The sequence below is a fragment of the Delphinapterus leucas genome, chromosome 6 (genome assembly GCF_059928025.1).
Source record: "Delphinapterus leucas isolate spDelLeu-1000000601 "Yukka" chromosome 6, BTC_Dleu_Yukka2, whole genome shotgun sequence".
NCBI classification, from domain to species: domain Eukaryota; kingdom Metazoa; phylum Chordata; class Mammalia; order Artiodactyla; family Monodontidae; genus Delphinapterus; species Delphinapterus leucas.
The window spans coordinates 67,896,596-67,924,358 of NC_143134.1; the positions used below are offsets into that span (position 1 = coordinate 67,896,596).

A 27,763-nucleotide genomic window follows, 5' to 3' on the forward strand; every position below is an offset into this window, starting at 1 on the left:
TCGTATTTGTCTTTTTCTGACTTTGCTTAGTATGATAATCTCTTTGTCCATCCATATTGCTGCATATGGCATTATTTCATTCTTTTTTATGGCTGAGTAGTATTCCATTGTGTGTGTGTGTGTGTGTGTGTGTGTGTGTGTGTGTGTTTGTGTATACATATATATATACCACATCTTTATCCAGGTCAATGGGCATTTAGGTTGCTTCCATGTCTTGACTACTATAAATAGTTCTTCTATGAACATAGGAGTGCATGTTCTATGAACATAGGAGTATCTTTTTGAATTATATTTTTGTCCGAATATATGCCCTGGGGTGAAATTGCTGGATCACATGGCAACACTATTTTTAGGTTTTTTGAGGAACCTCCATACTGTTTTCCATAGTGACTGCACCAATTTACATTCCCACCAGCAGCATTTTTATTTGTAGACTTTTTAATGATGGCCATTCCACCCAGTGTGAGGTGGTAGCTCATTGTAGATTTTTTGCATTTCTCTAATAATTAGCACCGTGGAGCATCTTTTCATGTGCCTATTGGCTATCTGTATGTCTTCTTTGGCAAAATGTCTATGTAGGTCTTCTGCCCATTTTTCAGTTGGGTTCTTTGTTTTCTGTCGTGTTGTTGTTGTTGTTGAGTTGTATGAACTGTTTGTATATTGTGGAAATTAGCCTTTATTGGTTGCATCATTTGCAAATATTTTCTCCCAGTACATAGGTTGTTGTTTTTTGTTTTGTTTATGGTTTCCGATACTCTGCAAAATCTTATAAGTTTGACTAGGTCCCATTTGTTTATTCTTGCTTTTATTTCTGTTGCCTTGGGAGACTGACCTAAGAAAACATTGGTATGAATTATGTCAGAGAATGTTTTGCCTATGTTCTAGGAGTTTTAGGATGTCATGTCTTATATTTAAGTCTTTAAACCACTTTGAGTTTATTTTTGTGTATGGTGTGAGGGAATGTTCTGACCTCATTGATTTACATGCAGTTGTCCAGCTTTCCCAATGCCACTTGCTGAAGAGACTGTCTTTTCTCCATTGTATATTCTTGCCTCCTTTGTAGAAGATTAATTGACTGTAGGTGTGTGGGTTTATTTCTGGGCTGTCTATTCTGTTCCATTGACCCATGTTTGTTTTGTACCAGTACCATGCTGTTTTGACTACTGCAGCTTTGTAGTATTGTCTGAAGTCTGGGAGGGTTATGCCTCCTGCTTTGTCCTTTTTCCTCAGGATTGCTTTGGCAGTTCTGGGTCTTTTATGGCTCTGTATATATTTTAGGATTATTTGTTCCAGTTCTGTGAAAAACGTCATGGGTAATTTCATAGGGATCACATTAAATCTGAAGATTGCTTCGGGTAATATGGCCATGTTAACAACATTAATTCTTCCAATCCAAGAGCATGGTATATCTTTCCATTTCTTTGAATCATGTTTAATTTCCTTTATCAGCATTTTATAGTTCTCAGTATATAGGTCTTTCACCTCCTTAAACAGGTTTATTCCTAAGTATTTTATTTTATTTTTTGATGTGATTTTAAAAGACGTTGTTTTTTTACTTTCCCTTTCTGATATTTCATTGCTAGTGTAAAGAAGTGCAACCGATTTCTGTATGTTAATCTTGTATCCTGCTACCTTGCTGAATTTGTTTATCAGTTCTAGTAGTTTTTGTGTGGAGTCTTTAGGGTTTTCTATATATAGTATCATGTCATCTGTATATAAAGACTATTTTACCTCTTCCTTTCTGATTTGGATACCTTTTATTTCTTTTTCTTTCTGATTGCTGTGGCTAGAACTTCAAATACCATGTTGAATAGGAGTGGTAAGAGTGGGCATACTGGTCTGTTTTTGGATTTTAGCAGGAAGGCTTTCAGCTTTTCACCATTGAGTGTTATGTTGGCTGTAGGTTTGTCATAAATAGCTTTTATTATGTTGAGATATGTTCCTTTTATACCCACTTTGGTAAGAGTTTTTATCATTAATGGATGTTGAATTTTATCAAATGCTTTTTCTGCATCTATTGAGATGCTCATGTGGATTCTGTCTTTTCTTTGTTGACGTGGTGTACCGTATTGATTGATTTGCATATGTTGTGACTCTGGGATGAATCCAACTTGATGATAGGGTGTGATCATTTTTATGTGTTGTTGGATATGGTTTGCTAATATTTTGTTGAGAATTTTTGTGTCTATATTCATCAAAGATATTGGCCTGTAATTTTCTTTTTTGGTAGTGTCTGCTTTTGGTATCAGGGTAAAGAATGACTTTGGGAGTGTTCCTTCCTCTTCAGACTTTTGGAAGAGTTTGAGAAGTATAGGTATAACTTCTTCTTTGTATGTTTAGTAGAATTCCCTAGTGAAGCCATCTGGTCCTGGACTTTCATTTGCAGGGAGTTTTTTTGTTTGTTTGTTTGTTATTACAGATTCTATTTCACTGCTAGTGACCAATCTGTTCAAATTATTTATTTCTTCTTGATTCAGTTTTGGAGGTCTGTATATTTCTAGGAAGTTGTCCATTTTGTCTAGGTTGTCCAATTTGTTGGCATATAATTGTTCATGGTATTCTCTTATGGGTTTTTTTTTGCATTTCTGTGGTATTGGTTGTTATTTCTCCCTTTCATTTTTTACTTTGTTTGTTTGGGTCCTCTCTCTTTTCTTCTTGGTGAGCCTGGGTAGAGGTTTGTTGATTTTGTCGACGCTTTCAAAAAACCAGCTCTTGGTGTTATTAATTTTTTTGTATTTTTTTTAATCTCCATTTTATTTATTTCCTCTCTGATCTTCATTATTTCCTTCCTTCTGCTGACTTTAGGTTTTGTTTTGTTCTTCTTTTCCTAATTCTTTTAGGTGGTAGATTAGGTTGTTTATTAGAGTTTTTTCTTGTTTTCTGAGGAAGGACTGTTATCGCTATGAATGTCTCTCTTAGGACTGCTTTTGCTGCATCCCATAGATTTTCTATGGTTGCGTTTCCATTGTCATTTGTCTCAAGGTATTTTTAAATTTCCTCTTTGATTTCATCATTGACCCATTGGTTTTTTAGTAGCTGTTGTTTTGTTTCCACATAATTGTTTTTTTTCTCATTTCTCTTTCTGTGGTTGATTTCTAGTTTCATGCCATTGTGGTCAGAAAAGATGCTTGATTTCTATCCTCTTAGATTTATTGAGGCTTGTTTTGTGTCCTAGTATGTGGTCTCTCCTGGAGAATATCCATATGCCCTTGAATATGCACTTGAAAAGAACATGTGTTCTGTTTTTTGGGGGTTTTTGGGGTTTTTGGATGGAATGTCCTGAAAATATAAATTAACTCTGTTATATTGTGTCATTTAGGGTCTCTGTTGCCTTATTGATTTTCTGTCTGGAAGATCTTTCCATTGATGTCAGTGGGGTGTTAAAGTCTCCTATTATTATTTTATTCCCATCAATTTCTCCTTTTTTGTCTGCTACTATTTGTTTATATATTCAGGTACTGCTATATTGGGTGCATGTATGTTAACAAGTATAATATCGGCTTCTTGTATTGATCCTTTTATCATTATACAGTGTCCTTCTTTATCTTTCTTCATGACCTTTGTTTTAAAGTCTCCTTTGTCTGATATGAGTATTTTTTTAATTAATTAATTATTCTTTTATTTTTTGTCTGCTTCGGGTCTTAGTTGCAGCATGCGGGATCTTTCATTGCAGTGCGTGGGCTCTTTGTGGCAGCACACAGACTTCTCTCTAGTTGTGACATGCAGGCTCCAGAGCACATGAGTTCTGTAGTTGCAGCACACGGGCTGTCTAGTTGTGGCATGTGGGCTTAGTTGTCCCGTGGCATGTGGGATCTTAGTTCCCAGACCAGGACTGAACCCACATCCCCTGCATTGGAAGGCAGATTCTTAACCACTGGACCATCAGGGAAGTCCCCTGATATGAGTATAGCTAACCCCACTTTCTTGTCATTTCCATTGGCATGAATTACCTTTTCCCATTCCCTCACTTTCAATCTATGCGTGTCCTTTGCCCTAAAGTAGGTTTCTTGTAGACAGCATATTGTAGGTTCTTGTTTTATTATCTAATCTGCCACTGTATTTCTTTTGATTGGAGAGTTTAGTCCATTGACATTTAAGGTAATATCGATAGATATGTATTTATTGCCACTTTAAACCTTATTTTCTAGTTGATTTTGTATTTCATATTTGTTCCTTTCTATTTCTGTTTTTCCTTTTGTGGTTTGATGGTTTTCTTTTGTATTATGCTTGAGTTGTCTTATTTTTGGTTTTCGTAAATCTATTACATGTTTTTGATTTGTGGTTACCTTGTTTTTCAAGTATGTTAACCCATTACTATATCTACTTGCTTTAGACTGGCAGTCATATAAGCTCAAACACATTCTAAAAAAAAAAATCTACATTTTCTTACTCCCCTCCTCCACATTTTATGATTTTGATGTCCTCTTTTACATCTTCATAATTATCCTTCTGCTGTTCACTGTAGTCAACAATTGCTTTCACAAAAAATTTTTTAATCTATGTACTGGCTTATTTAAGTGATTTATTTTCCAATTGTGATTTTCTCTTTCCTATAGATTCTTGCTTTTTTATTTAGAAAACATCAATATTTCAATATTTTAGGATAGGTTTAGTATTGCTGTATTCTTTTAGTTGTTTTTTTTTAAACTTTATTTTTATTTATTTATTTTTGGCTGTGTTGGGTCTTCATTGCTGCACATGGGCTTTCTCTAGTTGCAGTGAACGGGGGCTACTCTTAGTTGCAGTGAGCAGCTTCTTACCGTGGTGGCTTCTCTAGTTGTGGAGCATGGGCTCTAGGCACATGGGCTTCAGTAGTTGCAGCATGCAGGCTCAGTAGTTGTGGCTCACGGACTCTAGAGCACAGGCTCAGTAGTTGTGGCACACGGGCTTAGTTGCTCCATGGCATGTGGGATCTTCCCGGACCAGGGATCGAACCTGTGTCCCCTGCATTGGCAGGCGGATTCTCAACCACTGTGCCACCAGGGAAGCCCCTTTTTTAGTTTTTGCTTGACTAAGAAATTCCTTCTCTCTCCTTCTATTCTAAATTATAATCTTGCTGGATAGAGTATTCTAGGTTGCAGGGTTTTCTCTCTCTGGACTTTGAGTATATTTTGCTACGCCCTTCTGGCCTGTAACGTTTCTATAGAGAAATCAGCTGATAGCCTTATGGGGGTTCCCCTGTAACTAATTCTTTGTTTTTGTTGACAAGCTGCTTTTTGAATCTTCTCTTTATCTGTAACATTTGCCATTTTGATTATAATATGCCTTGGTGTAGGTCTATTTGGATTCATCTTGTTTGGGACCCTCTGTGCTTTCTGTACCTGGATATGTTTCTTTCTTTAGGTTTGGGAAGTTTTCAGCCATAATTTCTTCAAATACATTTTCAATCACTTTTCTCTTTCTTCTCCCTCTGCAATCCCTATTATGCATAGATTGGCTTGCTTTATATTATCCCATAGGTCTTGTATATTGCTTTCAGTTTTTTAGATTTGTATTTCTGTCTGCTGTTCTGATTGGGTGAATTCCATTATTCTATCTTCCAGATCACTTATTTGTTGTTCTGCATTATTCAATGTGCTATTCATTGCCTTTAGCTCAGCTTTTTCTCAGCAAATGAGTTTTCAAATTTTAACCAGCTCCTCTTTATAGTTTCTAGTTCCTTGTTACAGTGATCTGCATTTCTATCAATAGCCTTTCTTAATTCCTTCAGTTTTTTGTTTTTTTTTTTTGCGGTACACAGACCTCTCACTGTTGTGGCCTCTCCTGTTGCGGAGCACAGGCTCCAGACGCACAGGCTCAGCGGCCATGGCTCACGGGCCCAGCTGCTCCACGGCACGTGGGATCTTCCTGGACTGGGGTACGAACCCATGTCCCCTGCATCGGCAGGCGGACTCTCAACCACTGTGCCACCAGGGAAGCCCCAGTATTTCATTATCTCTTTTTTGAACTTAGGATTTGGTAGACTGGAAAGGTCTGTTTCATTGTTCTTTCACGGGTTTTCTCTTGTTCCTTTAATTGGGAGTAGTTTATCTGCTTTTTCATTTTACTTTTATTTCTCTGACTCTATGAATGTAGGAGAAACAGTTATCTACTGTGGTCTTGAAGGGCTGTTTTTACGGTAGTGTCCCTGAGTAGCCTGCATGAATCTGGTATTTTTGGTGCAAGGGCTTTTTTTAATATGGGTGCCTGCCATGTCTTTCCTCAGTGTGTGCTGGCCATTATCCCCTTGATAGGTGGTGTGATTGGTGTTGTGGTGACCAGAGCCTGCACTACATGTTGAGCAGGGCCTCTTCTTTGCTCTTTGGCCATCACAGTCCTGTCAGGGGCAGGGTCTGCTCCCCAGTTGTTAGAGTAGAAGCCACCACATCTGTTTCTGAGCTGCAGTGTGGGATAGGCAGGACTGGAGCACTTCCACTGGGAGAGGAGCCACTGAGTATTCCTCTGCAGAGGCTGTCCACCAGCAAGAGCACTCTGTGGTTGTCTGTCACCTGTTGTGTGGGCTCACAGTGTACACTGTTGTTGGCACTGCCATCAGCCCCACCTCAGCCATGGGAGTGCAAGCAATTGGCCCAGATGTCCCTCAGGCACTGTGCTCAGAAAGCCACCAGTGCAGATCCATAGGCACAGATCCACTGAAGTAAGGTACCAGGTTCACAGTAGTCGTGCATAGTCACTCACCTGGACCCATCATGGGAGGTACAGATTCAGCACAGACCCCAGCCCCGCCTCCACACACTCATGCCCCCAAAGCTCTCAGCTGCTAACTCCAGACCTGCCCCAGCCACGGGAGCACCATTAATCTTCTTCGATGTCCCACAGGCACTGAGCTTACAAAGGCACCAATGGCATAAATCCACCAAAGTCACAAAGCTGCCAGACAGGGCTCAGATTTTAGGCCTGCCTCTGCATGTGGGCAACTGCTTGTGTGCTCCCAGAGCTTGCAGAGGTGGAGCCCTGGCCACTGTGAGCTTGCTGAGAATGAGGCTGCTATGGCGGGGCCCCGCCCTTCCCTTCACGTGTGTGTGTGTTAATGATGCGGCTTCTATGGTGGACTGGGTTCCATCTTGCACACACCCCCAGTTGTGGCCAGGGCCACACTCTAGCCCCTTCTGGCTTCTCTGTGCAGCCAGCCCCAGTCGTCTCCCCACATCTGTCTTCTGAAGCCCGAGTTTCAGCACCAAGCCCCCACGCATACCAACAGATGCACCTCTCAGGCTGGGGAGTGCAGCAAGGTGGCCAGGACTATCTGTGCTCGTCTCTCTCCATTCTGCCTCCTGCAAGCTAGATGCTGCACTCTCCTCTGAGCCTCTGAAGCAGCCTTTCTGTCCCAGCTGATCTCCCCACTGGTGAAGGGGGCTCCCAGGGTGAGGGAACCTTTCCTCTTTCACAGCTCCCTCCCAGGATTCCTTTTTTTTTTTTTTTTTTCCTTTTATCCTACCCAGTTATGTGGTGATCTTTCTTGCAGCTTTGGTTGTATGAAATCTTCTGCCAGAGTTCAGTGGGTATTCTGTGAGAATTGTTCCCCATGTAGATGTATTTTTGATGTATCTGTGGGAAGAGGTGAGCTCCATGTCCTTCTATTCTCCCATCTTGATCTCTCCTCACCAATTTGAATATTAATAGGTTTCTCATCCGAAGCCATGTGAAATACGCTCATGAAGGACACCAGTGGCCTCCTAATGAACAATTACATGATCTGGGACTCTGCAGCATTTTCTCTGTGTTGACCTCTCCTCCTTTTTGGAATACTCTCTTCCCTTGAAGTCCATGACATCACAGCATCCTGGTTTCCCATTTCTTGGCCCCTTTCAGTGCTCATTCACAGGCCCCTCTTTTCCTACTCAACTGTGTATAGCTGTTTTCCAGGGTTCTGATTTCTTCTCACTTCTTGTCCTCCTCTCACACAACATATTCTCTCCCTGAGTTACCTGACCATCATTCCACTTGATTTTATTTATTTATTTAAGGCAGGTTTATTGAGATGATACTTACACATAGTAAAATCCACCTGTTTTGTGTTCAGTTCTTTGAATTTTGACATAGAGTCCTGTTAGCACCACCACAGTCAAGATAAAGAATATTTCCATCACCCCAGAAAAGTTCCTTCATGCTGACCCTCTGTTGTCAGTTTCCTCCTTCACCTCCAGTCCTTGGCAACCACTGATCTCTTTTCTGTCCCTATAGTTTTGCCTTTGCCAGAAGGTGAATTTCATGTATTTTTAAACAAAATAAAGATGATACTTTCCATATTTATACCTCTAACCTGTGCTGACCTGACAGTGCTAACTTGTCCTTTGAGCTTCAGTCATCTACCCAGTGTCTTTTGATTGGGTCTTTTGATTCTAAAAAGAAGTTTAGAATCGTCACTTTTCTTCATGCATCGAGAAGGTTGAGTGATTCAAAAGTTACTTAACCTCTCTGAACCTTTGTTACCCTCCATGAAAGAGGAGAATATTTCCTTTGCTAATTTCTTGGGGGAGATTAAGTAAGACAAATGCCACTAAGGAGTCTACCAGGCTCTGTGTACACAATAGATTCTCAATACATCATTAACATCACTGATGAAGTTCCATTTCTTCAAGGGGACTTGCACCTTCTGAGGATGGAGCATGGGGTTTCTGAGTCTCTAGCGCACTTGCTGGAGAGGACAGGCTCCTCAGAGAGGCCCGTGAGTGTTGTATGTCTCAACAACATGTTGTGCGAGGGTTCCGATGACTGCACATCTGAGTCCTCAGAAGCAGTTTGTGGTACAGTCAAGTATTGCAACCAACCAGTTACTGCACGTAATGAGAATGTCTCAGGATTTCTAGTTAGCTTCAAGTTTATGGGGCTGATTAATATCTAAAATGAGGATTGTTTCATTTCAGATCCTTTTTATTTAAAGGCAAAAATAAAAATACAGTGTTATCTTGCAGCATATACTCCTCTAATGTGATTACTTGTAAGACCTCCAGGTCATTTACAGTAAAAATCACGTTTCAGCCTTGCTTCACATTGGATGGGTACATGGAGAAGTGGCAGACCCATTAACTCCTACTTGTTTTTGTATTCTGAGTCTTCATGTTTTCATATACCATTACCCAGTAGCAATTTATAATATATTCTGTGAAGCCATGTGATATTTTAGTGGATGCTTCTTCTCAATTTCTCTTTAGATGAACTAAACAAAAGTACCTTAATAAAAGTAAACTTACAAGAATCATATTGTTCTCATTTCAAACACATATAAAGGAACTAAAATGTTGTGAAATATGCCAGGCAGTTTCACTAATCCTGTAACCTCCAGAAAAAGGGCTTGTAATTAGAATTACATAATAACTGTCCAGCCAGAAATTCTTTTTTTAATACTAGAAGGACTTCACCTGATTTCACGCTACACATACACACTATAAATATAGTTAGTTTAATGCAAAGAAATTAAAATTACAATTGAGCTGTCACACGGTAAAGTGAAACAGCTTCACTGGTCTGTCAGGTCATAGAGCTAATAATGACTTTATGCAGAATGCAGTGAAACAGAGGTATCTTTCTCAAGAGCCAGAGTGCACTTGTGGCCAGCACTATTTTGCTTAGGCCGTATACAGCTGTACTTGATTATAGGAACATTAGTTAAGTGAGACCATAAAAAACAGCTGTATTTGAAATCACATAGGACTCTGCACATTTTCTCCCTGTGGCAGCCAAACAGAAATCTTGCTGACAGGTAAACTTGTACAAAACAAATGATCCTATTTAGATTAATTCCTCTTAATGCCTTACACAGGCCTACTTTCCTGGCATATTGTGGAGACAGCAGGTCAGTTCCACTCAAAATGTGGAGATAGAAAAGGCAAGCTTGATCACTTGATAAAATATATGACTATACTGGCAGAAAATGTGGAGTGCTTAGTCCTTGTAAAAATGTGGCTGATGGGCTCTTCCCCAGCTCAGAGTTCAGCCATGAGGCACTCTGGAAAATGAGCACTCAGCCAGCTAGCAGTCTGCAAAACCAAGTTCTAACTGTGGCTCTGTCACTACTGTTTCATCTTCACTCTCTACCCAGTAACATGATACATCCACACATTTTGCCATAAAACTCTGAAATGCCCTCTAATGCCTAGCTCTGGGCTTTGGTCCACAGGATGTTAACCAACATCACAAACAGATCTAAAATGTGCTTACTTGGCTGGCCTCTCTGCCTCTGCCAGTGACCTGAGAACATACCTGGGCTAGCCCACTGAGTCCAGTGGGCTGATGGGGACACATGGAGCAGACGTGTGAGCTGGCCCAGGCCGAGGTCAGCACAGCTGCCTAGCCAAGCCCAGCCTAGATCAGCCAACCTGCAGACTCATGAGCAAAAGAAGTGCTTCTCATCACAGGACACAGATTTTGCAGTTGTTTGTTACGCAGCATAACTGTGGCCATAGTTAACTGAAGCATTACTGTGTGACCTTGGGCAAGCCCTCTTCCTTCCTCTCCTCCATTGCTCATCTATAAAGTGATGGGAGGGATTGGAGGATCCGTACAGCCCCTTCTAATGAAGCTGAGGACCAAGAAACCTGGGATGAAAAGAGCTCCAGACTCCAGAGGCTCAGATTTCTTCCAGGCCTAAAGATGGAGCTGAGGAAAACACTTCATCAGGCACTGTGGGCAGGTAGAGGAGCTTTGTCCCCAGTGGTATAGCCATAAATGTCTCACAGTGTGTCCACAGTTATGTAAACAGTGAGAGAAGAAGTTCTGACAAACCTGGGCCCCTGAATGTCCACAGAGCCAGCTCTCCCAAAAAACTTATTTTCTATAGGTTTACACCTAGACAAATAAGCAAGTTAGAAGACAGGATTGGAGAAAATGGAAATCTTTATTTTTAAACACTAGTACATTTCCAAGCTGTTTCAAAAAGGAAAAATCATATTACTTCAAAACTATGCATCAAAGCATATTTATTTTAAACTCTAATCTTACAAACACATAATGAAAGAAACATATATTTTATAAATATCTACTCAGAATATGTATTATGGAAAAAAAGTATTTAAAAATAACAGCCCCAGATCTCCCTCTTTAAATATATAAAATTCCCATACAATTCATAAGAATTCTTTCTCAAGAGCCAAAAACTTCACAAAGGCCAACAACTCAGTTCTCATCAGACACAATCAAAAGTAAAACGGATATAAAAAAATGTAAAATTTCTGTACAAGGGAAATGCAGATAGCATATGGGTAAATCTCATTACCATCCATGCCATTTGTGTTTTAAAAATGTTTTATAAAAACTGCCATTTAAAACAAATAAGTGAGAGTCCTTCCCTGACTGTGGAAAATATATAAATTATCACCCTCCCACCTGGGAATCGAGGCTCCCACCTGCTAATAGGGTTGAGGAGAGAAGTCTCCATGTGGTTCCTGAATAGGGACTAAGTAAGCCACACATGGGGATCCACCTCCTCTGGCAGTGGCTTTTTTCGATGGGTGATTCATTATTATTCCCTTCTACTTAGAAAAATTCTTTGGGATCATAGGAGACAACTGCTCAGAAGTAAATGCAAGACTAGGAGACAACTTCAGATTGTGGTATCCGATTAATAATGTGTATTTCGTGGTTTTGGTGACCAAACTCTGGGAAGCCTAATTTTCCACTGTCAGAGACACAGCCCGTCACCTACCCCAGCAAAACACATGGCACAGCCCCAGGCTGTCCCTTCATCGTTCCTCTTCTGGCACAAGTCATTCTGTTGCCTGCAGCAGTGTAGGTAGACTATTGCCTCTTCTGACACTTCTTCTGGAAAGAGCTCTTCAAAAACGTGCGGTAGACGGGGTCATCCACATATTCGTTCTTAAACCTGGAGCTCAGCACTCTCTGTCTCTTTTTCTCCCCTTGGATTATGTCCGTTCCATAAAATGTGTCTTCAAATCGCATATCAGAGGCTGTGGACTAAGAACAGCCAGTGTTACACTGCAGAAAGGCAGGCACTTGACAGCAAAAGAACGGACAAAGATCTGACTCAGTCAGCAGTGGAGAGGGTGCTGAGGCCCAGGGAGGAGGCCCCACGCAGGGGCCTTGGAGCCTCCCCACCTGCTTCCATTTAGCTCAGTTTTCTTCAGGATCTCCAACCCCCAGGGACCTTCCCCAACACGAGCAGGACTAAAGTCTTCTCATTTAAATCTCCCTCACTCTTCATGCCCCCTCTTGGCTCCTGCCCAACCAGGTATGTGACAAAATTGTCCACAGTCATCTCTAATTCATCCCTATTCCTATTTACCTCTGGGCCTCTGTCCCCACCACTTCCCTGAAACTGTCCTTGCTCAAGTCCTAGTTCCTAGGACACTTCTCTCCCCTAAATTTATGTGACTACCTTGTCACCTAACTCTTGCATGAAGCTCTCTGTCATTCTGTAAGCCCTCCTCCTCCTCTGGCTGCTCACCGTAGATGTCTCAGCGGCTCCCCTTTCTTAACTATTTGCTCAACTCTGATGCCCCTGAGGCTTTGTGTGTGGCCTTTTCCTTGCCACATATGCTCCCTGGGCCTGCCTGCCCACACTCACAACTTCAATTTCAACATCAACCGCAAAGATGCTCACATCTCTCGCCCCAGTTCAGACCTCCACCTGTGCTCAGGCCTGCAAACATGTCCAACAACCCAGCAGGCATCTCAAAGTGTTTATACTGGAGGCACTAGTATAACTAGTCCAACCTAAAGTGAACTCAAATTCTTCCTTCTCCATCTCTGTCCTTTCTGTATTCAATGAACGGCAGCACCATCCCCATCAATTCTAGCTACACTGATCAGAAACCTGAAAGTTATAAACTTCCCCTTGTCCCTCCCCTGTCCAGGACCCCTCCTACATGTACCTTGAAGCCCTCCATCCTTTCTTCTTTAACCCTACTGACCCCATGGCCCTCACACTTCCTGTCCTAAACCACTGTAACAAATGCTGCACCCCAGTCTATTTTTCACAGAACCACTAGAAGAAAGCTCTCTAAAATCTCTGATTATATGACACCCTTGCTGATAGTCTTTCAATAGCTCTACTGCCTTCAAGATGATGTCTACGTTTCCTAGGCTGGACATACATAATCAGGCATAATCTTACCCCTTGCTTGGATTAGACTGAATTATTTGCAATTCCCGGCCACACCTTACTGGTTCATGCCCCTCCATCATTAGATGTACTGTTTCCTTTGCATAGAAAATATTCTATCCTCTCTGCCACTGACAAACGTGAGGTTCCTTCTTTTGGGTTCCTGTAACACTCTACATGTCAGTGCAGTAGAATGAGGGCAGTGGCAGAGATAAGGGGTAGGTAAGTGTCTCCCCATAGGGGGTGCCTTGAACCCCATTCACGGTGAGGATATTAGGGACTATGAACTGAATTTTATTCATGTTCCCAACAGCAAGGAATGTGCCCTGACACAGTCACTGCTCAGTAAGTGTTAGCTAGGCAAAGGAATGTGGGCTTTTTCTGTTATGCTTACGTAAAGCTCACTTTTTTTTAAATTTAACTTTTATTTTATATTGGAGTGTAGCTGATTTACAATGCTGCGTTAGTTTCATGCGTACAGCTGATTCAGTTATACGTATACATATAGTCATTCTTTTTCAGATACTTTTCCTATATAGGTTATTACAGAATATTGAGTAGAGTTCCCTGTGCTATACACAGTAGGTCCTTGTTATCTATTTTATATATAGTAATGTGTATATGTTAATCCCAAACTCCTAATTTATCCTTCCATCCCCCATTTCCTGTTTGGTAACCATACTTTTGTTTTCAAAGTCTGTGAGTCTGTTTGTTTTGTAAGTAAGTTCACTTGCACAATTTTTTTTTAGATTCCACATATAAGTGATATCATGTGATATTTGTCTTATCTCTGACTTAGTTCACTTAGTATGATAATCTCTAGGTCCATCCATGTTGCTGCAAATGGCATTATTTCATTCTTCTTATGGCTGAGTAACATTCCATTGTGTGTGTGTGTGTGTGTGTGTGTATACACCACATCTTCCTTATCCATTCCTCTGTCGAAGGACATTTAGGTTGCTTCCATGTCTTGGCTATTGTAAATAGTGCTGCAATGAACATTTGGGTGCATGTATCTTTTTGAATTATGGTTTTCTCCAGATATGTGCCCAGGAGTGGGATTACTGGATCATATGGTAGTTCTATTTTTAGTTTTTTAAAGATCCTCCATACTGTATTCCATAGTGGCTGTATCAATTTACATTCCCACTAACAGTGCAAGAGGGTTCCCTTTCCTCCACACCCTCTCCAGCATTTGTTGTTTGGAGACTTTTTTTTTTTTTGCTGTATGAGGTCCTCTCACTGTTGTGGCCTCTCCCGTTGTGGAGCACAGGCTCCGGACACACAGGCTCAGCAGCCATGGCTCACGGGCCCAGCCGCTCCACAGCATGTGGAATCTTCCCAGACCAGGGCACGAACCCGTGTCCCCTGCATCAGCAGGTGGACTCTCAACCACTGCGCCACCAGGGAAGCCCTGGAGACTTTTTAATGATGGCCATTCTAACTGGTGTTAGGTGATACCTCCTGGTGTTTTGATTTGCATTTCTCTAATAATTAGTGATGTTCAGCAGCTTTTCATATGCCTCTTGGCCATCTATATGTCTTCTTTGGAGAAACATCTATTTAGGTCTTCTGCCCATTTTTTGATTGGGTTGTTGGTATTTTTTAATATTGAGCTGCATGAGCTGTTTATATATTTTGGAGATTAATCCTTTGTTGATTCGTTTGCAAATATTTTCTCCCATTCTGTGGGCTGTCTTTTCATTTTTTTTTATGATTTCATTTGCTGTGCAAAGCTTTTAAGTTTAATTAGGTCCCATTTGTTTACTTTGTTTTTATTGTCATTACTCTAGGAGGTGGATTAAAAAAGATCTTGGTGCAATTTGTGTCAAAGAGTATTCTCTTTATGTTTTCCTCTAAGAGTTTTATAGTATCTGGCCTTACATTTAGATCTTTACTCCATTTTGAGTTTATTTTTGTGTATGGTGTTAGAGAATATTCTAATTTCATTCTTTTACATGTAGCTGTCCAGTTTTCCAGCACCACTTACTGAAGATACTGTCTTTCCTCCGTTGTATATTCTTGCCACCTTTGTCACAGACTGGGTGACCATAGGTGTGTGGGTTTATCTGTGGACTTTCTTTCCTGTTCCATTGATCTATGTTTCTGTTTTTGTGCCAGTACCATACTCTTTTGATGACTGTAGCTTTGTAGTATAGTCTGAAGTCAGGGAGCCTGATTCCTCCAGCTCTTTTTCTTCCTCAGGATTGCTTTGGCTATTTGGGGTCTTTTGTGTTTTCATACAAATTGTAAACTTTTTTATTCTAATTTTGTGAATATCCCCTTGGTAATTTCATAGGGATTGCGTTGAATCTGTAGATTGCTGTGGGTAGTATAGTCATTTTGACAATATTGATTCTTCCAATCTAAGAACATTGTATCAATATATCTTTCCATCTGTTTGTGTCATCTTCAGTTTCTTTCATCAACATCCTAATAGTTTTCAGAGTACAGGTCTTTTGCCTCCTTAGGTAGGTTTATTCCTAGGTATTTTATTCTTTTTTGATGTGATGGTAAATGGGATTGTTTCCTTAATTTCTCTCTCAGATATTCTGTTGTTACTGTATAGGAATGCAAGAGATTTCTGTGTATTAATTTTGGATTCTGCCACTTTACCAAATTCATTGATGAGCTCTAGTAGTTTTTTGGCAGCGTCTTTAGGATTCTCTATGTATAGTATCATGTCATCTGCAAACTGTGACAGTTTTACTTCTTTTCCAATTTGGATTCCTTTTATTTCTTTTTCTTCTCTGATGGCCCTGCTAGGACTTCCAAAACTATGCTGAATAAAAGTGGTGAGAGTGGATATCCTTGCCTTGTTCCTGATCTCAGAGGACATGCTTTCAGCTTTTCACTGTTGAGAATGATGCTAGCTGTGGGTTTGTCATATATGGCCTTTATTATGTTGAGGTAGGTTTCCTCTATGCCCACTTTATGGAGATTTTTTTTTATCATAAATGGATGTTGAATTTTGCTGAAAGCTTTTCCTGTATCTATTGAGATGATCATATGGTTTTTATTCTTCAGTTTGTTGACGTGCTGTATCACGCTGATTGATTTGTGAATATTGAAGAATCCTTGCATCACTGGAATAAATCCCACTTGATCTTGGACTCGGCTAGTATTTTCATGATTTTTGCATCTGTGTTCATCAGTGATATTGGCCTGTAATTTTCTTTTTTTGCGGTATCTTTGGTTTTGGTATCAGGGTGATGGCGACCTCACAGAATGAGATAGGGAGTTTTCCTTCCTCTGCAATTTTTTTGGAATAGTTTCGGAGGATAGGTGTTAACTCTTCTCTGAATGTTTGATAGAGTTCATCTGTGAAACCATCTGGTCCTGGACTTCTGTTTGGTAAAAGTCTTAAAATCACAGTTTCAATTTCAGTGATTGGTCTGTTCATATTTTCTATTTTTTCCTGGTTCAGTCTTGGAAGGTTGTACCTTTCTAAAAACTTGTCCATTTCTTCTAGGTTGTCCATTTTATTGGCATATAGTTGTTTGTAGTAGTCTCTTATGATCCTTTGTATTTCTGTGGTGTCAGTTGTAACTTCTCCTTTTTCATTTCTGATTTTATTGATTTGAGCCCTCTCCCTTTTTTTCTTGATGAGTCTGGCTAAAGGTTTATCAATTTTATCATCTCAAAGAACCAGCTTTTAGTTTCATTGATTTTTGTTGTTGTTTTCTACATCTCTATCTCATTTATTTCTGCTCTGATCTTTATGATTTCTTTCCTGCTACTAACTTTGGGTTTTGTTTGTCCTTCTTTCTCTAGGTGCTTTAGCTGTAAGGTTAGGTTGTTGTTAGGTCTGAGATTTTTCTTGTTTCCTGAGATAAGACTGTATTGCTATAAACTTCTCTTTTAGAACTGCTTTTGCTGTGTCCCATAGGTTTTGGATTGTCATCTCTTTGTTATCATGTGTCTCTAGGTATTTTTCGATTTCCTCTTTGATTTCTTCAGTGATCCACTGGTTGTTTAGTAACATATTGTTTAGGCTCCATGCGTTTGTGTTTTTTGCAGTCTTTTTTATGTGACTGATTTCTAATCTCATAGTCTTGTGGTCAGAAAAGAGGCTTGATATGATTTCAATTTTCTTAAATTTACTGAGGCTTGCTTTGTGACCCAGCATGTGATCCATCCTGGAGAATGTTCTATGGGCACTTGAGAAGAATGTGTATTCTGCTGCTTTCAGGTGGAATGTCCTATAAATATCAATTAAGTTCATATGGTCTAATGTGTCATTTAAGGCCTGTGTTTCCTTATTGATTTTCTGTCTGGATAATCTGTCCATTGATGTAAGCGGGGTATTAAAGTTCCCCACTATTATTGTGTTACTGTTGATTTCCCCTTTTATGGCTGTTAGAATTTGCTTTATGTATTGAGGTGCTCCTATGTTGGGTGCATAAATATTTACAATTGTTGTATCTTCTTCTTGGATTGATCCCTTGATCATTATGTAGTGTCCTTCTTTGTCTCTTGTAACAGTCTTTGTTTTAAAGTTTATTTTGTCTGATATGAGTATTGCTACTCCAGGTTTCTTTTAATTTCCATTTGCATGGAATATCTTTTTCCATCCCCTCACTTTCAGTCTGTATGTGTCCCTAGATCTGAAGTGGGCTCTTATAGACAGCATATATGCAGGTCTTGTTTTTGTATCCATTCAGCCAGTCTGTGTCTTTTGGTTGGAGCATTTAATTCATTTACATTTAAGGTAATTATTGATATATATGTTCTTATTGCCATTTTGTAAATTGTTTGGGATTTGGTTTTGCAAGTCTTTTTTCTTCCCTTCCTCTTTTGTTCCCTTCTCATGTGATTTATCTTTAGTGTTGTATTTGGATTGCTTTTTTCTTTTTTGTGTGTTTTTGTCTATCTATTCATAGAGTTTTGGTTTGCAGATCACGTGAGGTTTTGATATGGCAGTCTATATATATACAAGACTGTCTTAAGTTGCTGGTCTCTTAATTTTAAATGCATTTCCAATATCCTGCATTTGTACTATCCTCTGCTCATGACTGCTGGTTTTGATATCATATTTGTGTGTGTGCGGATGATTTCCTACCTTTATTGTACGTTTGCCTTTACCAGTGAGCTTTCCAATTCATAATGTTCTTGTTTCTAGTTGTGGTCTTTTCTTTTCTGCCTAGAGAAGTTCCTTTAGCATTTATCGTAAAGCTGGTTGTGGTGCTGAATTCTCTTAGATTTCGCTTATCTGTAAAGCTTTTGATTTCTCCATTGAATCTGAATGAGAGCTTTGCTGGGCAGAGTATTCTTGGTTATAGGTTTTTTCCTTTCATCACTTTAAATATATCATGCCACTCCCTTCTGGCCTGCAGAGTTTCTGCTGAGAAATCAGCTGATAACCTTATGGGATTCCCTTGTATTTTATTTGTTGCTTTTCTCTTGTTGCTTTTAATATTTTCTCTTTGTCTTTAATTTTTGTCAGTTTGATTAATATATGTCTTGGTGTGTTCCTCCTTGGGTTTATCCTGTATGGGAGTCTGCATTTCCTTGGACTTGGGTGACTGTTTCTTTTCTCATATTAGGGAAGTTTTCAGCTATATCTCTTCAAATATTTTATCAAGTCCTTTCTCTCTTCTCCTTCTGCGACCCCTATAATGCGAATGTTGGTGCATTTAATGTCCCAGAGGTTTCTGAGACTGTCCTCCTTTCTTTTCATTCTTTCTTTCTTTATTCTGTTCTGCCGTAGTGATTTCCACTACTCTTTCTTCCAGCTCACTTATTAGTTCTTCTGCCTCATTTATTCTGCTATTGTTTCCTTCTAGTATATTTTTCACTTTGGTTATTGTATTGTTCATCTCTGTTCTTTAAATCTTCTAGGTCTTTGTTAAATATTTCTTGTATCTTCTCAGTCTGTGCCTTCATTCTTTTTCCAACATCTTGGATTATCGTTACTATCATTACTCTGTATTCTTTTTCATGTAGATTTGCCTATCTCTACTTTACTTAGTTGCTCTTCTGGGTTTTTATCTTGTTCCTTCTTCTGGAACACATTTCTCAACTGTCTCATTTAGTCTAACTTTCTGTGTTTGTGGTCTCCTTTCTGCAGGCTGCATGATTGTAATTCCTCTTCCTTCTTGTGTCTTGTCTCCTGGTGGGTGAGCTTGGTCCAGGGGCTTGTGCAGGGTTCCTGGTGGGAGGGACTGGTGGGTGGAGCTGGGTCTTGTCCCTCTGGTGGACAGGGCCATGTCAAGGGGTGTGTTTACAGGTGGCTGTGAGGTCAGTACAAGTTTAGGCAGCCTGTTTGCTGATGGGTGAGGCTGTGTTCCCCCGTTGCTGGTTGTTTGGCCCGAGGCATCCCAACACTGGAGCCTGCAGACTATTGGGTGGGGCCAGGCCTTAGTGCCAAAAATGCAACCTCCAAGAGAACCCACACTGATCAGTATTCCCTGGGGCCTCTGCCACCAGAGTCCTTGCCCCCACAGTGAGCCACAGCCAACACCTTCCTCTCCAGGAGACCCTCCAAGACCCTCAGGTAGGTCTAGCCCAGGCTCCTGTGGAGTCACTGCTTTGTGCTGGGTTCCAGTGCATGTGTGTGTGCCCTCTAAGAGTGAAACCTCTGTTTCCCCTTGTCTTGCGGAACTTCTGCACTCAAGCCACACTGGCCTTCAAAGCTCAATGCCCTGGGGGCTCTTCCTCCCAATGCCAGACCTTCAGGCTGAGGAGCATGACGTGAGACTCAGAACTCTCACTCCATCTCATTGTGGCTTCCTCTTTGTCTTTGGATGTAAAATATCTTTTTTGGTAGGTTCCAGTCTTTTTTGTCGATGGTTGTTCACCAGTTAATTGTGATTTTGGTGTTTTCGTGGGAGGAAGTGAGCTGCAGTCCTTCTACTCTGCCATGTTGTCGGAATCGAGGGGCTGCTTTTAGTTTGGATACTTCCTGCTCTTTCCTCAGTGTGTGCTGGCTGTTATCCCCTTGATATGGGGTGGGCAGGTGTGGTGACCCGTGCTTACTCCTGGTACCCTGGGGTAGTGATCAGCGCCAACTTGTGGGTCTCCCAGCAGTGGCCTGCGTGTCTGCAAGATGGCAGGGCCAGCGATTGGCACCTGCTCATGGGTCTCTTAGTGGCGGCAGCAGCCCATGCCCACCTCTGGAGCTCACGATGACAGTGGTGGCTCGTGCCTGCCCCCAGAACTCATGTAGGTGGTGTCCTGTTGCCTGAGAGGGCACGCAGGGAAAGAAACTCCTATGGCAAGTCCTGCCCCTCTCCTCTGCATCCCCCAACAATGGTGCCTTGCCTCTCTGGCAGACCCAGGCTTCTTCTGAGTGCATCCTCAGTTGCCACACTCCAGCCTCTTCAGGCTGTCTCCGTGCAGCCAGCGCTGGTCCGCTCCCTGAGTCTGACCTCCAAAGCCCAAGCCTTAGCACCCAGCCCCGCATGCCCTGGCAGATGAGCATCTCAGGCTGGGGAGTTCAGGGCAGCACTACCAACCACCTGTGTAGGTCACTCTCTGTTTTGCCTTCCTCAAACTGGTTGCTGAGCTCTCCTCAGTGGCTCCAAAGCTCCCCCTCCATCCAGGCTGATCTCCCCACCAGTGAGGGGACTTCCCAGGGCAAGGGAACCTTTCCTCCTTCATCGCTCCCTCCCTGGGGCACATGTCCCATCTCAATTCCTCTTTTTTTTTTTTCTTTTGTCCTGCCTGGTTTACGTGGAGGTTTTTCTGCCTTTTCAGAAATCTGAGGTTTTCTGCCAGTGTTCAGTAGATGTTCTGTGTGAATTGTTCCACTTGTAGATGTGTTTTTGATATACTTGTGGGAGGAGGTGAGCTCTAAGTCCTATTCCTCCACCATTTTGATTCCTCCCACCAGGTAAAGCTTACTTTAAAGTACTATTCTTCCTTCCTAATTTCCTATTTTGCCCCTCGAACGTGTTCCCAACTGGTTTTTACTGAGATGACACCAACTGTGTCACGGAGGCCCCCTCCCATGGTAGTGACACAGGCAGGGTCCAGTTTTTAAGGCTTGAAAGCACATGGTCAATCATGAAGAAGAGAGAAACAATGGAACAATTACAAAGAAGCTTGAAAACTAAAAATGGACCCAAGTGCAAAGCTGGGCATGTTCCCTGCTAGTTCATGAGATGGTCATCCAGGGTGATAGGCTCCCTCCATGGATTCCCCCAGATGCTCCTAGCTTCACTCAGGAAGAAAAGTAAGAGATTGTGGATGGGCTGGGCACCCTCTGCCATTAGCATAAAACAGTTTTGGTTCATTCATTCTTGGCAAAGCACTTCCTCTGAGTAATCTTTCCCTTTTATAAGTGCTAAAGTTAAAGGAGAAAATAAAACATCTATGAAAGTGTTGCCACTGGGTGAGGACAGCAAAAGTAAGCCTCTTAAATACAATAATAAAACCAGTTTACCAGCAGCACCAGTTAATTATACACCATTGCTATATGGTTATCCTGTGAGACCATAAAAGGTAATGGGGCTGTTTCTGAAGTTAGTGGGAAGGAACGCAGCACAGTCACTGAGGCGGACTGCTGACACTTTAGAAAAATTTCTCCCCAAGTCAGTGTATGTCTGGGTGAGCAGAAGTCATTAAAACATGAAGGCCTCCCAGTGGGGGCTGCAACCCACCCCGCCTTAAAAAAAAACAAAAGATTTCTCTAATTATAAAGTATCTTCCATCAATAAGTTTTCCAATCAGACTTGTTTCGCCAACTGGAAAAAAAATAGCAGTCACGGACAAACTAGCCAAGGGCCAGAGGGTTATATACAAACCTTAAGAAAAAGCTGGTTTTCTACAGCAGAAGCACGTAAGTCTTTGATTCAGTAAAAACAGAGGTGGCAAACTGGATTTTGTCTCAAGAAATTTTCTACTAGGCTCAACATAACGTAACAGGTTAGATTCAGAGTATCTATGTGATTTATATATATATATATATATATTTTTTTTAATTTATTTAATTTATTTATTTATTCATGGCTGTGTTGGGTCTTCGTTTCTATGCAAGGGCTTTCTCTAGTTGCGGCAAGCGAGGGCCACTCTTCATTGCGGTGCGCGGGCCTTTCACTGTCGTGGCCTTTCTTGTTGTGGGGCACAGGCTCCTGACGTGCAGGCTCAGTAGTTGTGGCTCATGGGCTTAGTTGCTCCATGGCATGTGGGATCTTCCCAGACCAGGGCTCGAACCCATGTCCCCTGCATTGGCAGGCAGATTCTCAACCAGTGCGTCACTAGGGAAGCCCTATATATTTTTTAATTTAAAAATTTTCTATGAGAATTTTAAAAAAGCAGTTCAATTTGGTGTGACTGTTCTGAGAAATGGACCTTAGAAAATTCGTGCTCGAGTAAAGCTAGATGGTAAAGCATACTGGTATTGGAGCCAAATCTACCATGGAACAGAGATTGTGATCAGAGCAGAAAGCAAAAAGCTTAAATATGATTAAGAAATGGTATTTGAAATCTATAAGACCCAGCTGGTAGGATGTTTAACCATACATGGATTAGAAAATCAAAGACCTGAGAGACTTCCAGAGGGCTACCTACTCCATTTCCCAACCTCTAAATCTTTAGGAGATTATTTTTTTTAAAAAGGGGGGAGGGAATGGGAGGGGACAGAGAATCCATGGAAGATAGGAGAAACAGGATGAGAGGCAATCACCTCCAGCATCTTGAAAAGGAAAGTTTTTCTCAAGAGATTTCAAGACCTAGAACACTGACAAATTATCCAGGTTTTTAGCTCTTTGTTAAGGTTTAACAGATGTCTTTACTATAGGAATATTTTCTTCTCCCTTTCCCTGCTGTTTATTATCTGGGGGTTAATCTGTTTTCAGGTGTGTGGGTCCCCTACTTGCCACATTTCCTCACTGGGTGGGCAGCAGTGCTGTTACTATCACTCTTCTCTTGACTGTTTCACTTTGAAGGACCTTCCCCTCAAGGATGCAGCTGAGAAGGAAAAGTCAGTTTACACCTGATGCACTTACCCTGTTCTCAGGATCCCACCTGACAGGAGAGGAGCTGAATATACAACTGAACATTTAAGGAAACCCATGTTCTTCCAAAGTAATCTAGAGTCGCTCTATCACTGCATAAAAGTATATCATTAGCATGCAATGAAAACTAAGGATGTCATTTATTCAGAAAAAAGTTTTCATTTTAGTCAGAAAAATCCCCTCATTCAAATTTCCTAGTTTAGGACTTATCATTTCACAGATGCACTAGATGCAATTCTAAATGAGTAAAACTGACTTCATTTCAGGGTCCAGTAAATATTTTATGATACAATAATGAAAACTAAGTTATTATGAATTATATTTTTTAACTTCAGTTTTGACTATTTGTCCATGTTTATTTGTCTTTTAATGGTATGTACAGGGCTTGAAACTAATAACGTTTTCTTTTGTAAAAAAAAAACTGCTTTAGTATTTCCACAACTAGTATTTGGGCTTTGTTTATTCCTTTTGTTATAAAAGTGAGAGTTTAGTTTAATTATAAATTGACACAAACATTAATGAGCTTCTGAGAGAGAAGTTAATACAGTTGACCTTGAACAACATGGGTCTGAACTATATATGGGTCCACTTAATATACGGATTTTTTTCAATCATAAACATTATGGTACTACACGATCTGAGTGATTGAATCCATAGATGTGAAACTGTGGGCAGGAAGGGTCTGACTATATAAGTTATATATGACTGTGTGGAGGGTCAGCACTCCAACCTCCCGCATTGTTAAAGGGTGAACTGTATATGATAAGGCTATAGGAAACTAGATGTTTGCTATGCTGAGTCCCCTTTAATCTCCTACTGAAAGCTTTTTTTTTTTTGCGGTACGTGGGCCTCTCACTGTCGTGGCCTCTCCTATTGTGGAGCACAGGCTCCGGACGCACAGGCTCAGCAGCCATGGCTCACGGGCCCAGCCGCTCCGCGGCATGTGGGATCTTCCCGGACCGGGGCACGAACCCGTGTCCCCTGCATCGGCAGGCAGACCCTCAACCACTGCACCACCAGGGAAGCCCTGAAAGCTTTCTTTTAACGTTGCTTCCACTAAGAAGATTGTAAATGTCTTGATGGTATCTTTATATGTTCCCAGTTAGCTTGCATAGGACACATATTCAATAACTTTCTGTATGCCAATAGATGTTAACACAAAGAAGCATCATTTGACCTCATTAGAAAGAAAGATGAGGAACTTGCACCGGTTTCCCTGTTTCTGGACAAATTTGAGCTTCGGATTAAACGATTTCAATAAGGGAAAAGTTGCATTGGCTTTCTTCAAAATCAATCCAAAAGCCTAAGTGTGTTTCCTGCTGGGCTTGGGAAACAGTGAGAGAGGAGGAGAGATTCACATGGCAGATCCCTCAGAGGGATTATCCAGCACTTACAAAACGAGCTTTCACTCTCTTGGGTAACTCTTCATCTAAAGTGTAGATGTCCTCTCTCTTCATTGCTATCTGGGATCCATCTTCAAATTCAACCTAATGAAAAATAAGACATCGATCATGATCTATTTAAAAAAGAAGCAAGCATTCACCATTTTCTTCAGGGTTCCAGTTAGCTACATAAAAAAGAAAAAAGGATTCAGGCAGAACAAACAAGAGAACTATCCAACAGCCAAGGAAGGAAGAAAAGCTCTTTCCCTTATCAAACTAAGAACAAAGTATGTTTTCAAACAGGCCAAAATTCTTGAAAATGAGTGTTTTGCAATATGTGATATGAAAACTTTATCCCCCCAAAGGAAAAACAAAGAAAAGTAACTGCTGCTCAAATGATTTCTCAGAACATGAGATTGTGGCCAATTTAGCATTAGGACGGGTGGGGCCTGTAAGTACTGATTGTTTCTTTAAGAGGCTCTGAGAACATAAGAGGGAGGACTGTTTCTCTTTGAGAAAGAAGTAATGATATATTTACTCTTGTATAATAATCCTCCCAGATAAAATAATTTCTCAAGTTCTTACGGAGCTTTAACTTTCAAAACTCACTATTGTTAAATTCAAACAAATGGCCAGGAAGATCTCAGGTTCTCCTTAACCTCACGTGTCAGCCACCTCAATTTGTGAAAATACATTATCATCTAAATGAAAATGTTTAAAACTTTGTTTTCAAGCTAATCAAATGGCAGCAAGTAATTTCATTATCCAGTTTTTTCAATATTTTAGGATATTTTGTTAGAGAAAAAGTGACACTGAATAACAAACATAGAGCATCTGGGGGAAATTCATCAAAGGCCCTACTCAAAGTGATCTTGGTTTAGGCTCAATCCCACATGAACTCTTCCAGAAGAAAACAACAAAAGGGATGCAATCAGGGTAGAATATCTGATATGTTCTAACTCTGACCACTTATGGTATTCTTGAAATCCCTAACTTGTCTGTCTGAATTCTTTACTTTTAAGAAATAAGTATATGCTTGCAATTCTAGTTAAAAGATAAGTTAAACCATTTAGCTGTGCTAAAATTAAAAACATGGTTTTTAATTTTAAAAAATCTGCTGAAGTTTAAAAAATGCTAAAGATAAAATAAATAATTAAACTTCGTATTTATTATCCATGTACTGCTCACGTTTGACTAAGCTCAAACACGGGGCAGAATTAGGTCTCGGTCACAGGAGACTTCTCGCTGCTACTTTCCGGAACGCTGAGATTGGGAAGGCTTTTCTTCCTGGCCTTGTTTCAGCAAAATGGTTTCTGTAACATTTAATTAGGCCAAGGTGTCATTGCAATTTATACAGTTCGATAGCATAGCTAGAACTACCTGTGCCTACCTTTCTTCTGTTTTAGATCATTTGAAAATTCTAAAAGAGAAAAAGGCAATTTTAAAACTAAGAGGGAGTATGGTATGGTGACCAACCATCCCAGTTTGTCCAGGACTGAAGGGGTCTCCCAGGATGCAAGACTTTCAGTGCTAAAATCAAGGACAGTCCCTCGCAAGCTGGGATAGTTGTTCACCCGACTTGGGACAGAGCCAAGAGTAAATTCTGGCCTTTCCCTTTACCAGCTGTGTGCTCTTGAACAAATTATCACATTCACTGAGACTTTTTCCCCTCCTTTGTAAAGTAGGAGTCAAAAACATCTATGTTGCAGGGCTACTGTGAGGGCCCCCAAAATGCATATACTTAGGATACTTAGCACTGCGCAGTAGGTATTTAGTTCCATTTTTATAAATATCTTTGCTTATTCAATGGTGAGGCCGAATAGACACAAAACACAGAATGATCTCAAAAGGCCAGTTGGTTTAATGAGGAATTTTAAACTACTTCCTTGAGAGACAATTTTAATATTAGTCTTAACTTTTTCATTGAGTCTGTAAATAGGCTCCCAGTTCTATGTTGACAGGCCATGATAAATTCAACTGAAGTTAGCACACTGATTACTAATTAGCCTGAATTTCAACATGTCTTCATTATGATACTTTTCATGTAGCTAATAGCTTTGCTACATGTAAGATGCTTCACTTTTGCATTTATTGTTTAATTAAATGTAATTATTTTCTTTTGAATGATGTAGTGAATGCTTCTTTTCTAGGAGTCTCCAGTATTACCAGCCTGTCATGTGATTTTTGCCTAATTTTGGACATTCTGATACAAAAATGCTGCAGCAGTTACCCTGCTGTAAATGACCTGAATCTGCAACTTAACACTTTGTCACCAATACAAAGGGGAAATGGCCTTCTCTCTCTCTCTCTCTCTCTCTCTCTCTCTCTCACACACACACACACACACACACACACACAGGATATGTACATCCTCCCCACCCTGGTGGCTTTTTCTACACCTTAAAAAATGTTGTCCCCTAAGTTGTCCAAACTTCTTTGAACACTTTTAATTACATTGTGCTCCAGTTTTTAGTGCAGTGTCTTTTAATGTACTCTTCCATTTAAGCCCTAGCCCTTTATCAGTCTTTGAACAATTTCTCTGAGGAAACTGGAGGTCTTATCATTCTCAAGCTGTTTTTAACTTCACAGGCCTGAACCTTCTTGCTTTTTCTCCTTTTACTTCAATCTTCCTGTTTTTACACTACTGCTTAGCTTTAGAATGTTGATTTCTGCCATCGTGTTACTAAAAGTACTATAATTTATTGGTTCTAATAAATTTGTTCCTTTTTAAAGTCTCTGACGGAATATAAATGCACATGCGCCATCCATGTTGTTTTCCTTATTAGAGCTTAACTCATCCTCATTTCTAATAGGGATACAATTCATTTTTAAATTGTATATATATTCTTTAATAATATGTAGAGTTGTTCAGTGAACAGAATGCCAAAATGATAGCTGCACTTTTCATTAAATGAGTGCTCCTTTACGCTCGGGTGCACAAATGGCCCCATCTGTGCCGATGCACCATTGGCTTAGGTTTGCTGAAACGCCCGACGGGGATGATGTCTCTCAGGGAAAAGCCACCCATTCAGGGGCTGCTGGATGATGAACAGCCATCACTGATTTGGCTTACAGTTAGATAATCCAGCCAGTTAGTCTCTCCCCGTATAACAGAAACACAAGAAAGCAGCCCACCATCCAGCTGGTTATCTTTTTGACCTAACTAACTGTATTCCTTACAATTAACCTATTCATCAGATGTTACTAGAGTTTCCCAGTATCGAACTTGGTAATAAAAGTCTAATATCTAGGTCATCAAACATCGAATTTTTGCCTTTTTTATAAAACAAGAGGTGTTCCAAATTCATGTGGCTTCTTGGTCAGCAGTACACTGGCTATACCGTCTGCCCTCTGGCTTCTCC

At 40.6% G+C, this 27,763-nt stretch overlaps 1 protein-coding gene across 6 annotated transcripts in view; it reads right to left on the reverse strand.

Annotated features, from left to right (window-relative positions):
• Window positions 1-10,818: 10,818 nt before the first annotated feature.
• KDM4C (lysine demethylase 4C) overlaps window positions 10,819-27,763 on the reverse strand; it is a 403,798-nt gene continuing 386,853 nt past the window's right edge. For all 6 annotated transcript variants that reach the window (XM_089913225.1, XM_089913224.1, XM_022573685.3 and 3 more), the window contains 2 exons: window positions 24,414-24,506; window positions 10,819-11,913 (listed from right to left, as the gene is read on the reverse strand). In XM_089913225.1, the coding sequence (XP_089769351.1) occupies window positions 11,737-11,913; window positions 24,414-24,506 (270 nt within the window). In that variant the 3' untranslated portion in view covers window positions 10,819-11,736. The remainder of the gene's footprint in view (window positions 11,914-24,413; window positions 24,507-27,763) is intronic.